Below are 17,715 nucleotides of genomic sequence, written 5' to 3'. Positions count from 1 at the left end.
ACTTCTATGTACACATATTTGGCATAGAATATGTCAGAAATGTAATTTTCTGGTCATTTCATGTATTAGTTCAATTTGTTTGTGGTTACCAGGAACAAATTACTACCAGGTTAGGAACTAAAAGCAAGTTTACAATCTACCCAACTGGGAGCAACAAGGTTGTTGAAGATTTAGAATAGATTTCCTTTTTTACCATCCCTGTTACCTTTAAAAGTCACAACTATAAATGATGATTCCCACTAATTCCATTAGTACCAGGAAAACACAAAAAGAAGCACGTTTTTGTTCATATTAATTTTCTTGCTCCTTCCTTCCCCAACCCACTTGGTGTATTAGGGTTCTCTAGAGGAACAGAATCAATAGGTAGTATGATTATAAAAAGGGGATTTATTAGAATGCCTTACACGACCAGAAAATGGATAGTCCACAATGGCTGTCTGCAGCTGGAGAGCTGGAAGAACCAGCAGCTGCGCAGTCCATGAGATAGAAGTCCCAGAACAAGAAAAATCAACAGTGCTACCCGAGTCTGAGACCAAGGCTTCTGGAAACTACCTGGAGAATCACTAGCAGAGTCTGCTTTGGAAGAGTGAAGAAGCAAGAGTCCAATATCCTAAGATGATCAAAGCAGTGACCAAGAACCCATTCAAGAAGACTTGAGCTTGCATCTGCATCTGCTTCCTTGTTCTTCCAACTTTAATTCCACCCAAGCCACCATCCTATTGGGCAGTGCTGCCCACGCTTGGGCCTCCCCTTCAGTTCACAGTCCCACATTCCAATCATTCCTAGACACGCCCTCACCCAGAAGTCTCTTAATCTTGGGCATCCCTTAATACAATCAAGTGACCATTCAAATTAACCATTATGCTTGGTTATAAGGTAACACAGAAACATCTGGCTTAATTAGAGGAGGCTGAGTTAGAAACAGAGTACGATTACTCAACATCTATTTAAAAGGCTATTTCTTTCTTTACAAAAAATATTTTTAATTTTAAGACAGGGTTTCACTATGTTGCCCAGGCTGCCTTTGGACTTGATTTTCCTGCCTCAGCCTCCCAAGTAGCTAGGGTTACAGGTGTGCACCACCATGCGCAGTTTAATCCATTTTGTCTCATTGTCCTAGGTATGGAAAATCCATAAAAACTTAAATATATAATACATAAGATAATCATATAATTATACAGAATATAATTATATCAAATAATATAATATATAAGCTCTATGATTTCCAACCTATTTTAATGTGCCTTTCAATTTCACTGAAATACTTGAGAATTGAAAATTTGAGGATTTAATGGATTAAAAGGATATGCCAGTAAATTATAATCCCAAGAAGTCACTAAAACATCCTCTAGATTCTAGAATAAAAAAGGAAACATAAGAAAGAAAGAAAAACCAACTCTGAAGGGTCATTCTGGTATCAGTCTACTCTACTTCTAAACACCAATTATTTTTTTAAATACACAGAAGACACAAATATTTCCTGCAGCCTCCCTCGATTACTTACAAATTATGTATACTTTGTTCCCAAGGACCCCATTAAATTCTCAATCAACTATCATTCAGTTCCATCACACTTAACAAAAGAAAGGAGATACGGTATTTATTAGCTGTCTTCTTTGAAATTGTCTCTTACAAAGTAAAGATTCACAATGTGAATGCACACAATCATACTGTCTTTTTCACAGAAAGAATAACTCGTTGAAACCAAAACATGGCAAGTACCTTGCTTTTATCTCTTGGCAGAAAAATTACTCTCAACTCCCACAGAACTTTTCAGAGGTCTATCATTTAAGTTTGACCAATTCCTAAGGGTATAAATTAGAATAGTTCTTAGAACCTGTGAGCCAGATAAATGAAAAAGAATGTCCACTAATATATTTCTGCTGAAGTAAAATTTGATGTCCCCATTTCAATGATGACAAAAATTACATGTGTGCATGTGTACACACTCATACACAGTTTTATTTGTTTGCTTTGGTACTGGGGATTGAACCTAGGGGCACTTAACCACTGAGTCACATCCCCAGCACCCCCCCGCCACTCTTTAATTTTATTTAGAGTCAGGGTCTCGCTGAGTTGCTTTGTTATGGGCCAGGCTCCATATTACCCTGAGACTCCCTGTCATGTAGGAAATGCTTCTCCCATGGGAATACCCCACTCGGTACACATCAACAGTTGTCAGCATAGCATGTTTGGCAACACAAAATGGCAATTCTTACATAATGTAAAATTATTCTCTTTTTCGTTCCTATTTTTCTTAGACAATGTACCCTGTCAGAGAACGACAGTGTAAATGTTACTTGACTAAGGTCGTTTTGACCCACTTCCCCTTCTGCTCATGATTTTAGATCTCATGATGTTAGTTTGTAGTTTTGAATCACTGCAACAGGCACTTATGATTAATGTACTGACATGCTTTACTTATGGTATAAAACCCCTGCAACCCTACACTGGGGGCTGTTATCCCAGCAGCCATTTTGGGTACTGTGTGAAACAGTCAGTTGGCCCGCTAATAAAGACTCTCAAATTAGAACTTCTCAGTGCTGACTGCTCTGTTCTTAAGTTGAGCCCCACAACAGCTTAGGGCCTTCCTAAGTTGCTGAGGCTGACTTTGAACTCACCAACCTCCTGCCTCAGTCTCCCAAGATGCTGGGATTACAGGTGTGCATCACCATACCCAGCTCACATAAAGTTCTTAATGGGAAAAATCTGAATAGTACAAGGTATGAATTCTAAATTGTCTCACATGGACTCTCAGAAGGTAAATATTTTCTGTGTTATAATAATGCCTACATTTTCAGTAATTAACTCTTAATGGATAGTAAAAAAAGCATCCAAATCAGACCCCTCTACTCTGCTCTGGTGTGGATACTGTGGTAGATGGCCTCACAATAAGGGGAGCACATGTGGGAAGAAGAGAATACATAGCAAAACAGGAAGTCAGAAAAGGATCCTGGGCCTGGGTTCACTCTTATAACCCTCTGTTTCAAAAGCTCAGGAGTCCGAAGAGAGCTACTTTCTGGAGGCAGCTCCCCACCCCCCAAACCCTGACCTAAGGGTTTCCTACTAGGCTCCACCTTGTCAAGGTTCAATCACCTCCCACACTACTAAACTGGGGACCAAGCTTCCAAAGCCTAACCCTAACCTTTGGGGGATACACTCAAACCATAACCAACCCATAGCAAAGAGGCTACTAATAATGATCTACCACACTGGGGGGGGTGGTTGTCAAGATTAAAGGAAACTATGGACATAAATGTCTGGCACTTCCATTATCTTCCCTCAGGAAGACTTCCTTCTAGGTGATACAAGTGAGGTCCCTCAAAACAAAATGCCACCTTGGCCATCTGATAACTTGGTCTCTAAAACTACTGGAAAGTAAATTAGGACTAAATCCACAAGTGTGCTGAAAACGTAAACACCTTTGTACAAATGCAACATACCTAAGAGATCTAAGGAATAAAAACATTCCTCTACTTAAAAGGGTTCAAAAGGCGGTTAGGAAAATAATCATATCTGAATGATTATAACACACTCAGGCTTCTTCTTGTTTCTTTTTAAAATCTGATTGAAGTCTCTATTAATGTTTTGATTTAAAACAAATCTAAATTTTATACAACCATTTCAGTAAAATAAAAAGATAAGAAAAGTAGGTAGAGGTTAAGGTTGTTATGGAAACAATAGAGTGGAACATTCTTGCCCTTTTTAATTCCTTTGTCAAATAGAAACAGCTCTTATTTTGAATCATGAATTCAACCTTCACCTTCAAGTATTATCACTATAATCATGCAGGGTGACTTGCATTTTACTAAAGAAGTGGGAGAACCTAAGGGATAGTTTTTTCTTTTACAAGTTTTTAAAAATAACTTTTTATCTTGAAATAATTCTAAAATAACAGAAAAGTTGTGAAAAATATGAAAAAGATTTCCCATTTATCCCATTTATCCTAAACCCGTATTTCTCCATTGTTAATAACAGCTTGCCACATTTGTTTGTTTTTTTCCTGAATCATTTAAAATGTAAGTTTCAGACATCATATCTCCTACTCCTACTTAAGTATGCATTTCCTAATAAGAACATTCTCTTACATAATCATAGTACAATTATATACCAGTCAAAAAATTAACATTGGCACAATATACATATATTGATATTAATTAGATTTCATTAAAATATCAAAAAATGGAATAAAAACCCCTAAATCCTTAAACGTTCATCAATAGATTGCATGATTAAATAAGGTACACGTTGAAATATCATGCAGGCATAAAAACAATGACACATGTACATGCAGACAGAAACATGTCCTCATTATATTGTTATGAAAAAGGCAGGTTATAAAAGAATCCTGATTTTATTGTTAAAATATGCAAGCTTCCTTGCATTTTGAAAATGAGTACATCATCACAAAAATTAAAAATGTTTCCTATTACCTTCCTTACACTCAATGGCTTCTGACAGACTACTGACAACATTCTCAGCACTGATCAATTTATGAAAGATAATTCATACACCATTTATCATTTAGAAGACAAGTCATCTATCTGTCCATACTCTAAAAATTACTAGATAACCTTTTTTTTGGGGGGGCATGGGGCGTGGTGGGGGCACTGGGAATTGAACCCAGGGCCTCATGTGCCCTAGGCCCACTGAGTTACATCCCCAGCCCCGAGCTAAATCAAGTTCAATAGCAACCGTTAGTATGTGCCAGTATTGTACTGTTTCCATACATTTAACCCCTGTATGCTGTAAGGCATATGTTATTCCCCTTATTTTAGAGATAATGAAACCATTTGCTCAGAGTCATAAAAGCTGAGTGGAAATGTGGATATGAACCCAGGTCTACTGGGTACCATTTGCAGAGATGATGGAGTAGTGTTAAGAACACCAGTTATGGAGTCGCTATACCTGGGTTTGCAGATTGTCTTTATCACTTGCCAGTTAGGTGTTATTTTCTTTTTGTACCTCAGTTTCCTCATATGTAAAATGGAGATAATGACAGTGATGATTCTCATTTAATGAGGATTACACAGTTAATGCATGCACAGTCTTAAAACTGTGACTGGCATAAAGAGACAGCATCTTGAAAGTGCAGACAACCCCTAGGTTGAATACATCTGGGTCATGAGCTGGATACGACCCCAGCTTTCTGATAACATCTCTCCTAACACTGTTCTAAATCACTCATGATCTAGTTCTACATCTGCATAAATTCTGTATATGACTCATAATACAAGTTATATGGCTAAGTGAGTTTTTAATGGGAAATTGCTACTGTGCTTGATGTTTTAGTCTGTGAGAAAGTATGGACCGAGTCAATCAATTTTACTTGGGTCATAGTAAACTGCAGGGTCTGAGAAATGAAATGTACAAGTAATGTTTAAGTTTTATGAATGTTTACTACTTAATTTTCTCTAAAAAATTCTTTTTAAAAAACTTTAGAGCTAGGGATGTAGCTCAGTGATAGACTGCTTAGTATGCACGAGACCCTGCATTTGAGCCCCAGCAAAATAAAAATAAATTAGAATGTTGCCACTATATTGTAAAAACAGTTTTTCTTATCCTATTTGAAAAAAAAAAAAGAGATAAAAAAATACAGCATAGAGATTAATAAAGTGTTCATCTTTAAAGTTCACTAGAAGTTGAAATAACAGATTTGAAAATTCAAGGGGGGAAAAAAAAACAGATCACAAAATCTCCATCACTGGACTGGCCTTTTCTTATAGTTTGCCACTATAATCTCAAATCCAATTTGTCCTGAGTGAGGTCCTCTTTGGCCTCTTCCTTTACCCTCCTCATAACTCTGGTCTTTCTGGCTTCCCCTCTCACTCCCAAACCTTTCCATTCCCAGAGGTATGCGCAGTCACACTGATTATATTTTCCATTTCCATTGTCACCATCCTGGGTGAGACTTTCATTAGATATCACCCCTAGTACTTCAAGTTCTTCCCTTGCCAAATCAAACCATCCTTGACTTTACCCACTGTGACCAGATTCAATACGTATATTATCAACAAACTACTATGTGCCAGCTATGTGCTCATATTTTCATATACAGAATCTCATTTAACCCCCATACAACCATGAGAAGCACTATCAGTTCCATTTTATAGAATAATAACTACTTGTGGATGAAATGGTTTTAGGAACTTTGATGAAGGTCATGCTGCCAATAAGTGGCCTAAGACTGAAATCCAGTTCCAAGACTCCCTAAAGCAAGATTCTAATGAACTCATTTTCATTTTAAAAACCTCATAGCTCCTACTGTCTTTGACAGTAACAGTCAAATTCTTAGCGTAGTATTTAAAGCATTCTATAAGATCCAAGTTTTCATTCTCGTTTGGCATGATCTTCCTGTGCTACCATATTCTTTAGCTAACTTTGAAAACTCACTGTATCTTAATTATACCCAAATATTCTCACTTTTTATTGGGGTTTATGCCATGTCCTCTATCTTGAAATGCCGTCCCTACCATTCTCAAAATCCCACATACACTGTGAGGCTAGGTTCAAATGTCATCTCCTTAATATATTCTTTTCTAGTTTTCCCAAAATAATGTGTACTTTACGAAAGCTCAGGGCATTTTTATACTGAAATTCATTATGGCCTTCATATGTTAATAGGAATACTGATTGCACACAATACCACTTTTTGCATTTCCATTAGAGAAAAGGATCACAAAATGACTTACACCTTATATTCAGTTTCTTCCTTCTCATGCAACATTGCCTTACACTGATTTGATATGGAGACTTTATGTTTCTCTATTTTAACATAATTGCCCACTCTTTTCTTAGCATTTCATACTAAATAGTAAGAATATCTAAGGCAGAACACTGCATCCCTCATTTTTAACTTGAAGACAAACTTCAAGAGTGAAAATTTTGCACAGGATTTACTATTAAAGCTCAAAGGCATTTAGTATTTTAAAAGTCAAATTACAAAACATTATATGTAGTTAAAATTCACTGAATCCCTACTGTATTTGCAAATATTATCAGATTGAGCTAAACCAGAGTTTTCATAAAAACTGACATTTTCAAAAAAGCTTTATTTGCAGTAATCTTTCTTTTTCTTTTCATAAGATTAAGACTGTAAATGGCAAATGGTTAAATAGGTGCACCAAAATGTTACCTGCAAGGCATCTGGCTCTACATAAATACCAAAATGCCAACTCTGAGGCATCTGGCCTAATGTATTTATAAACCTGTCTCAGATGTTCTTACTGGAAGTCACAGTTCTTTAGGGAGCTCTTTTATGTTCTTTGTATGAACATTCAACAATGTGGCTAATCATTCACTATCAGCAAGACTTCTAAAATTCTCCAAAACTACAAGGGTAAATCTTAGATCATACTTAGTCATTTTATTTAGGCAACCTTGAACTTACACACAGTCAGAAGTTCTTTTGACATCTTTAATAATTTCAAAAATAAAATACGCCTTAGGTACCGCATTTGATTTGTAAACTAAAATTCTTACTCTACAAACCAGACTTTTTACAAAATTAATATTCAGCAATAAATCTTGTTTGGTGGACGACTTCCTCTTCCTAAAGGTTTTTATTTGGTTAAAACAGGTCAGAAACAGCCTTGAAGGAAGGAAGGAAGGAAGGAAGGAAGGAAGGAAGGGAGGAAGGGAGGAAGGGAGGGAGGGAGGGAGGGAGGGAGGGAGAGAGGGAGGGAGAAACGTGACTAAAAGTCACTCTGAAACCCTAAAGATGTAAGAACAAGAAAGTGTTGAGAGTACCTGGAGGCTGGTGACCAGAGTAGTCTCAGAAACAGTTACTGAACACTCAGAACAAAATCAATCATGACACTTGCTGTAATGAAAGATAGAAGTGGAGATAACACTGTTCAAATTAAAATACAGCTATAAATGTAAAATTCTAACCGGGACACGTATCTATCAAGGAGTTTTATGCTAGTTAGGAAAGGCTTCCCAGAGGAAATGATGATTGGTTTATCAGTCAGGCTCTGATAAGAAAAAACACGTGAGTATTTGAAAGCATGGAACTTGAAGATGGGAATGGCTACTTGGTGATAGAAAAACTGAGTACCAAAGAAGGAGAGAGTGACAAAACTCAGATATAAGCTACAGTAAGAAGTCACTACCAACCTTAGGCTGGAATGACAGAGCAAGGAAGTGGTATTAGTAGATGCCAGGGTTTGGAGTACCAAGCAGAAGCTGGAAGCATAGTGGGTCTGTCCTGGGAGAAACAAGGAGCATGGAAGAGAAAGAGCAGCTGCCAGACATGTTCTCCAAGACAGAGGATAAGAGGAAGACCACTATGGCTTCCCCACTGTTTCATCTCCCATGAGTGTTTCACATTGGTCAAACTCAGCTGCAAGCTGGATAACACAACAGCAGAGGTCAGTCCTCTTTAGGTATGGAGCAGGGAGAAGGCCCAAGAACATATCTGAGGGCAAACAAGCTAGTATCTGGCACAAGTGGAGCTCTGAAGAATGGGGTGGGTGAAGACGTGTGGCGAGAAAGAGCTGGGGGAAGAGTGTGAGTAGGTGCGAAGGAGTGAAGGACAACCAAGTGCTGCTAATGCCGAGAATGGAAGGGAAGAAGGGAAGGCAGGGAAAACATAGGAACCAGACCAGGCAAGATGACTTTGTTGGTCACATCAAAGAATGTGTTCTTATCCTAGGCACAATAAAAAGCCATTGAGGGATTTAAGTGGGCAATGGATAGAATCAGACCTGTATCTCAAAAGATCATTCATCTTTCTTTTTGCTTCTAGGACATCAACTAAACAACTGCAACATACCAGGAATTCTAGTAGGTGTAGGACACATAGCATAAAAAACATAACACATTTGTATCCCTGTGAAGTCTACCACAAAGTAAGTAGCCTATAGTATTATCAAAGATCTTTTAAGTATTCTTTTAGCATTAATCACCTGATTATCATCAGGACCTGAGGTTTATATTCATAACTCCACAGACTTCATTGCCTATTCAATTATCTATTATTTACTTTTTGGATTTACTCTCATCAATCACATCCACCTGTCTTTTTTTTTTTTTTTTTTTTTTTCATTCATTTACTTTTATATGGCCAACTCATTTTCATGTACTTCCGGGTACATTTTAAGAAAAGCATTGAAGGACAAAATTTGGCTGACATGTGCCTCTAGCCTACCTTAGACCTTACCCTTCTCTTAAAAGATGCGATACTTAGGGGTGCATTAGGTATCTTGCAGCAATAATGATAAAACCACATGCTATATGGATGATGGAAGAGAAAGCCAGGCTCTTTTACTACAGTATTGTACTGCCTTAAAAACTCAAAGGCACATTAAAATATGGAAGGAATTAAATTTCTTTCATTCTGTATGTTCATTACAATTAGTGGTTAAATATACTGAACAAATTTCAACATTAAAAAATGGATTTAAACCTGCAGACTGTATTTATATAATAATGTCCTAAATTCACCAATAATTTAGCATACTTGTTTTCTAATGATCTATTTTTTTACTCAAATTTGTGACATATTCCAAATTATCAAATCCTATTCTCTGAAAAACTCACTAACTCTCCTCCCTGGAGTTATTAAATTCAGACATAAGTAATTTAATGCCTGAAGACACTTACTGTTTTTGACATCTTCAACATGAGATTACTAAATACAATAACCTAGAATTCTTTCTTGAAAACTATAAATGACATATGCTAAGATCTAAAATAATAATTCAAGATTAAAGTCTAACTAGCCTTTGCTCTGAAGTATTAAAGCTGTCTAATCTCATATCTTTGCAAATATAATAAAGGAAACTGAAAATGCCAACAGCAATGCTGAGTTACAATCAACTCAAAGTTAAAAATGTACTCAGACAAAACAATAATGTTTTTCAATGTAGTTATGTATTTCAACACACACTCAAACAGTTTATTTTATTCCTCTGAGGAGCTGATTCAAAAGCTGAGATATAACTTAAAAAGGAAAGTTGGGCAATGACAGTCGCCAAATAAAAAAAGGAAACCACCTTTAAACTTCTATTTTGGCCATGTCATTTACCAGGATCAGAATCTTCAGCAGCTCCCACTATTTTCATAATCTCAAATTCTGTGGGTCAGTCTATCCTCTCTTGCCAGTTTTATTTCTCTCTACTTTTCCTACTCTCATCAAATTAGTTTATTTCTTCCAAGAGAATTTCATCCCCCACCCCAATTTTTATGTAAGGATGCTCACACAGAATGAAAACTGGAAACAAGTTATAGTCAAAGGAATGTACATAAAAATACCTTGCAATTGCCTGTTAAAAAGATTTAGCAGCATTTTGACTGTTAACCCTGAAATACTGGGGAGATATTAATATTAATGTTGTGGTGATAATAAAAATCTATTCATTGTTCACCTACAATTCAGATTTACCTGAGCATCCTGTATTTTCTCTGGCAAGCCTGTTCCAGCATCATCTTTTAGAGGTCTTCCCCGTTATCACCAGATCTAAAAAGCCTCCTTTGTCACGACATGTAACCCCTTTTCCTAAACCTTTTCATTGTACTTTTGCTCACAGTCCTTGTCAATCTCTGGAACCTTTGTTCCCTTCTTGGCTTATCGTTTACTGCTACACTCTATCCTATAATGTGAAGTTTGCGTTCCAGGCAGCTTCTAACCCCCACACCACGCCTCTACCCCATGTTAATATAAAAGGTATAGGATCTTTTCTTTTCTTGAATGGTCTCCCCAGCATCCAAACAGTGCCTAGCACAAAGAAAGTGTTCATAAAATATCTTCTGAATGGATGAATGCTATGAATTCACATGTTTTCTCAGGTGTTCAGTAAAATTATTTCCTTCTAATCCCATAACTGAAACAATTTTAAAGTTCTGGAACGAAAACTAGTCAGATTTTATTTCTAAGGCAAGCAGTCTGAACATTAACTATTTTCATGTGATTTATTTTATTAACAATGTTGTACTATTTTAATAAGACAAATAAGAACTGTTTATAATTATTTGTTCATGACTAAAAACAACTCTAGGAATATAAAATATTAATGGAAGTATGCTTATATAATAAAACCTTATACAGATGTAAAATTAAGTAAATCAATTTTACCGTCTTAATAGAACTCCTTTGTTTTTCTTCCCAAACACCGGTGCTCAACTCAAGCGTGCAATGAATAGTTGCTTCTCTATCATAGGATCCAAAAATGAGTAATCTGCAGTACAAAATAAAGCAGGAAGAGTATATACCAATTCTATGCATTAAATTTTTTTCTGATCATTTTAATAAGAAATACTTATTCCTTTACTATGTGGTTTACTCAGAGAAAAAAAATTAAACCTAACAATTTGTTCGCCCTCTAGTGGAAAAGTGATGTAAAGATAAATTAGATGAGATCTGAGGATATGCAGCCAAGTCAAACAAACAGAAAATATTGCCTACTCATGAAGGCCCATGTAGTAAGCAAGAGTTAGAGATTTTCAAGACCGTTGAATTAAAAATGTAAGAAGTTGCAAAGCCATACAGTACACCATCTCCATAAAATTAAATACACAGAAGTATAATACAATTGTTATACACAAACACACAACTTCATCTCCTAACATTGACCATATATAAATTATTTCCTTCTCTAAATCCAGCTCTTCCTACAGAAAATTTGGGGTAAAAATAGTACTTACTTTAAGAATAGTTCTGAAAGTAAAAGACAATGTACAAAAGGCATTAGCAGAATGCCCAGCAAACTCTAAGAGCTCAATGAATGTGTGTCATTTCTATATCTTGAAAACAATTATCAACAAATGGCAACACCTAATTTCCTTAAAAAGAACAGCTGAGGTCCAATTATAAAATGATATAAAATAATTTTTATTACTGAATCTAAAAAAAGATATCACCTCTGTGTCCAACTTCTATTTTATCTATCTTTAGAATCAGACTGTAATCTTCTGATTTGTTTTAGGAGAATAGTTTTAGCCTTAACCAACATTTTTGACTGCTACTCTACTACTTCATCCCTATATGATAATTATGAATAAGAATGAGATAATTAAGTGAATAAAATACACAAGAGAAATCTGAGAAAACTGTGTCTTAGGTTTGGCAAATCATACAAATCATGACATCATATCCATACCTCACAAACTGGTCTTTTCATAAACTGAAAAGTCTGAATAAACTTATGTGGAAAAAATCCCTAAGTTTAAATAATCCTTGAAGAATCTTACAAGAAACTCGAAACAGCATTTAATAATCTATTACCAAAAAGAAGGCAGGCCAAAGGAGGATTCATAATTTAAAAATACTAAGTTAGAATAACTACAATTTTCACTCACCAAACTTTGCTGCCACCATCTGTTCAAAGAGTAAACTACCTCAGAGCTTTTGCTACCATACAGAGAAAAGAGGTTGGGCACCACCTAGTGCTCCCAGCAGAATTCTCAGGAATTCTCTGTGAATTCATAAGCTATTCCATATTTTCCAGTGCTTTAAAAATGCTTTTTAAAAGAATTACACAAAGTATAACAAAAATTGACTCAAAATGGCTATAAACCTAAATGGAGAGCTAAAACTAAAATTCTTAGAAGAAAACATAAAATCGTAGACTATGCAATGGTTTGTTAGATAAAACACCAAAAACATGACTACCAAAAGGGAAAATAGACTGGACTTCATTACAGAATATTTTTGTAAAGGACACATAATGAAATGAAAAGACAACCCACACAATGTGAGAAAATTTTTTGCAAATTATGTATTTGGTTATGTCTCTAGTATCTATAAAAAATAAACTCTTGCAAGTCAACAATAAATCAAATAATCTAATCTTAAAATAGGCAAAAGGATCTGAAGAGGCGTTTTGCTGAAGATGTGCAAATGACCAGTAAGCACAGGAAAAGAAGCTCAACATTATTAGCCATCAAGGTAATACAAATCAAAGCCACTTCAAATCCAGTAGAATGGCCATAGCAAAAGAGGCAGCGAGTATTGGTAAGGATATGGAGAAACTGGAATCCTCAAATTTGGCTGGTGGGAATGTAAAATGGTGCAGTCACTTTGAAAACCGTCTGGCAGTTGCTTTAAAAGTTAATGTATGAGTTAATATATGACTCAGCAATTTCACTCCTAGAAGAAATGAAAGCATATATTCATGTAAAAATATGCTTATGAATGTTCACAGGAGCACATAACAGCCTCAAAGTGTAAACGACCAAAATGTCTATCAAGTGATAAATAGGTAAAATAAAATGTGGCGTATTCATACATTGGAATATTTTTTTTGGAAACAAAATGAACTATTAGAACGTGCCACACTAAAAAGCTAAGTGAAAGATCACAAAACACACTGTATGATTCGTTTATATGAACTATCTGGAACATACAAATTTATAGACAGAAAGGAGGTAAGTATAACAAAAATTATAAGAAGCTGTTGTTTATTTTATTTATAATTTATTTATTTCTGATCCTGGGGATTGAAACCAGGGGTGTTTTATCACTGAGTTACATCCCCTGTCTCCTCCACTCCTGTTTTTTCATGTTTTTATTTTGAGACAGGTTCTTACTTAGTTGCTTAGGGCTTCACTTAGTTGCTGAGGCTGGCTTAAAATTGTGATCCTACTGCCTCACTCAACCTCCTAAATCACTGGGATTACAGGCATGTGCCACCACTGCCGGCAAGAGGTTCCAGATGAAGAAACCAAACCAAAATGGAGCACATAATCAAAGAGAAACTTTAAGGAAGCAGACAGATCACAAAATGGACCAGTTTTCCCTAAAAACAGTACATTTCAGACTACGCTAAGTCTCCTTAGCTTTAACCTTGACCAAAAAGCAATCTGAAGTAATCTGATGTTAACCAACCTCCTTTGCCCTTTTACTGCTGTTCCCTTATTCCCATTTTACAAAACTCACTGTTTTACTACTGTCCATTGAGAAAAATAAGGGATTTTGTAGAAGGGATGCCACCTGCTATTTTGTAGAATAGTTGCTGCCCTGATTCAAGAACTGCAAATAAAATCCAATTGGATCTTTAACTAAATTTGTCTTACGTTTGTTTTCTGACAAAAAAAATTCCCAATGTAGAGTTAGGAAGAACTAGAGAAGAATGGAATCCTCTGCTAATGGGTGTGGGGTTTCTCTGAGAGGAATAAAAATGCTCTAAAATTAGATGATGACGAGGCTGTATAACCCTATTACAAACACAGTAAAAAACAGTAAATTGTACACCTTAAATGGGTGAATTATATGGCAGATGAGTTATATCTCAATCATACAGTTCAAAGAAAATCAATAATGAGTGATTATGATAATAAATAAAATTTTTCTGTGATAGGGTCATAATAAGTTTCAAAGATGTTACAAAAGATAATAAAGCTTGGTTCACTATTATTATGAATCAATAACAGTATTGCAACAAGATTATATACTTCAATAAAATATAAACATGATCTTTACCTGATACAGAAATTTGATAACACAACATATTAAAAGGTATCTTAATAAAAAATAAATTCTTAATAGATACCATTAAAAATATTAAAAAGACAATGACACAAATATTTAAAATCTATCTTTCTTTTTTTCTTTTTTGCTGTACTAGGGATTGAAGCCAGGGCCTCACTCATAGTAGGTAAGTATTCGACCACTGAGCTGAAACTGTAAAGTACACAAAACATTATTTGTCCTATTCAAGAGTCTTTATTTTTTTAATGACAAATACCCCAGCCAGTGGGCTTCTTTGCATTAACACTGACTAGTCCAGTCATATGAGTATGGGTTAAGTATCTCTTATCCACAATGCTTGGGACCAGAAGTGTTTCAGGTTTCAGATTTTTCTGATTTTGGAATATCTGCATATACCTTTGAGATGCCTTGGGAATGGGACCCAAGTCAAAACATGAACTTCATTTATGTTTTATATATGCCTTATACATACAACCCAAAAGTATTCTTAGTGTACCTGAGTTTTGACTGCAACCTGCCACATGAAGTCAGATATGGAATTTTCCACTTGTGGCTTCATGGTGGTGATCAAAAATTTTTGAATTTTGCTACCTTTTGGATTTCAGATTTGGGATGTTCAACCTGCATTTCCATTGTTCCAGATAAGTTTATTTTGTTTTTTAATGTTGAAAATATTTTTGTCTGGTTGTTTAGAATTCAGTTTTGCCTTTGTAATGTATATTGATTTAACTAACTGATTTTAAATCAGCTTTCTGATTCAGGTTTTGATCTTCTTATATTTCTTCTGTTAAAGCACACAGAAAGAACTGTAGCCTTTAGTAAATGTTCAAATACTAGAAAACACCAGCAAACAGTATTAATACTCAATAAAGAAAGTAACATCAGTGTTTTCCTGGATCAGTTAACATCCCTATTGCTGTGGTCTGGATGTTCCCACCAAATCTCATGTCGAAGTTTAAATCCCCACTGTGAGGTATAAAAGGAGTAGAAACTTAATCCAACAATATTTGTAGGTGGGAATAATGGAGGTAATTGAGGTTAAATGAGGCCAAAAGAGTAGGACCTGGATTCAATGGGACTCTGGCTTCGTAAGAAGAGGAGAAACCTAAGCTAAGACACTCAGTCCTCCTCTAGGGGATCTGTCTTTAGCAACACTGTTTTCTGTCATAAGGCCTTCATCAGAAGTTAAGTAAATGCTGTGCTATGTTCTTGGACCTCCAGAACTGTGGGCTAAACAGACCTCTTTTCTTTATAAACTTCCCAGTCTCAGGTATTCTATTATAACAAAAGCAAACAGACTAAGACATTTTCACAGAAGCACTTGCCAAAATTGCCAATCAAATAATTTACTCCAATTTTCTCTTGAAAAAAGTATTATTTCTTAAGATTTTAATAAAGTAATATGTGTACAAACTTAATATTTAATATTTATTTTCATTTTAAGAATGACTCACTATTAGCAGCAGACAGGACAAAAACTTACTCAAGACTATTTAGATTCTGTCTTCCACAAGCTCCATATCTAGTTCCCGGGACATAATTCCTTATCTTAGTGTTTCTTGTGCCTGCTTTTGACTTGATTATTTGTGGATTCCTTTGAGCAATAATGTCTCTATGTTGATGGTTAGACTTTCTGAAGAATAATATTATTTTCCTGATTTCTCAACTGTTATCTATCTCCCAAGATTTGGAAAAATGGAAGTTTCTGAAGAAATGGCAGAAAGAAATTTCTATGGGAAATATGAGTACCAGCCAGTTAGATGAATTTAGGAGACGTGTGTTTTTAGCTTAAGATGAACTATAATCTCTGTATTTAAACAAAGGACCAATTTTCATTTTATATCTCTGTGTTCTTACAATCCAGTCTTCAGTAAATAAAGCCAGGCTTTCCATCCAAGTTATACAATACTAGGAACAAGTAGGAACAACCACTGGCTAATACATGTTTTGATTAAAATAATCAAAATATATAGAATAGGCAACAAATGAGTAGAAACAAATTTTTACTATTTCCAAAGGGGCGAGGAAAGGTCAGTACTATTACACAAAAAAGTCAAAGGAAACTGTCTTTAGACTCTTCTGTCAGTTGAAAGAGCTTTTAGCTCTATGAAAGTCCTTACAGAGTTCAAAATAAAAAAGGGAAAGGCACCTTGAAAGCTTATGTTTAACATAAACACAGACCTATCAAGAGATGGGGCAAAAGAATTTACATGACTCAAGAGCAAATCACTGAGAAAAGGAAAGTAATTCCCAATGCCCCCTACATAAAAAAGTTGTTTTTTACAATTTAATAAGAAAGGAGAGCCTTGCACCTGAGGGGAGTCAAGTGACCAACTCATGCCCCGTTAAAGAACCAAGCATGGCTGCTCACTCCCTCTCACGCCCCTCCCACTAGAAACATCCTCACAGAGGACTCAACTCTCCTGTCTGTGACACTGACTTAAAAATCAAATCTCCAGGCCTCATCTTTCTCCTTCTCAGTCTCTAAAACCCCAAGAATTTGCAGAAAACTTCTACAGGGAAACTCAACCACGCCCTTCTCTTATGATACATAAAATCAAATTCATTTGCCTCTGAAATTAAGCACTACTCTTAAAAGGTTGAAAGCTAAGTTTTGCTCTTTACACCCTCCAAAATCTGAAAAATAATGAATACTTGCTGGCCAAATCAACGTCAGTGATGACATGATTCTAACTCGCCTCCCGCCTATACCACCCACACAGTCACTCACTAAGCCCTGGCCCAGTTACCCCGCGGGGTCGCAGCCCTCCTGTTTCTACTCCTTTGTCTCCTTCACCCTTACTACTACACCCCTTGCCTCTGTGGGTTCAATCATTCCTTATAAAACCCACCCTATGAAAAACTTCTGAAACAGGTGTTCCTTAATGATACCATTAATGACTTTTCTCTGATTCAAGGGTCACAGACTTCTTTTGCTAGTGAATTTGGCCCTCTTTTTTGGGGTTGTTCGGGCAGGTACTGCGGATTGAATTCAGGGGCACTCAGTCACTGAGCCACATCCCCAGCCCTATTTTGTATTTTACTTAGAGACAGGGTCTCAATGAGTTGCTTGGTGCCTAGCTTTGCTGAGGTTGGCTTTGAACTTCGATCCTCCTGCCTCAGTCGCCCCAGTTGCTGGGATTATAGGCGTGCACCACAGTGCCTGGCTTGGCCCTCATTTTTTATGAGACTTCTACACTTCACTAGACAGATCCCCCAAAACACTTCACAATTCTCACTTTTCTCAAACTGGTTCTTTTTCAGTTATATAACATCTGTGATCC

General features: G+C 36.0%; 1 protein-coding gene across 1 annotated transcript in view; it reads right to left on the bottom strand.

Moving 5' to 3' along the window:
- The window catches only part of PDZD8 (PDZ domain containing 8), a 75,264-nt gene that overhangs the window by 24,270 nt on the left and 33,279 nt on the right, over nt 1-17,715 (bottom strand). Inside the window, exon 3 of the mRNA XM_079138746.1 lies at nt 11,078-11,180. Within this exon, the coding sequence (XP_078994872.1) occupies nt 11,078-11,180 (103 nt within the window). The remainder of the gene's footprint in view (nt 1-11,077; nt 11,181-17,715) is intronic.

Source organism: Sciurus vulgaris (assembly GCF_902686455.1).
Source record: "Sciurus vulgaris genome assembly, chromosome: 4".
In the NCBI taxonomy this organism is placed as follows: domain Eukaryota; kingdom Metazoa; phylum Chordata; class Mammalia; order Rodentia; family Sciuridae; genus Sciurus; species Sciurus vulgaris.
The sequence above is the reverse complement of the archived record's forward strand: the minus strand, read 5'-3'. Positions and strand labels throughout refer to the sequence as shown.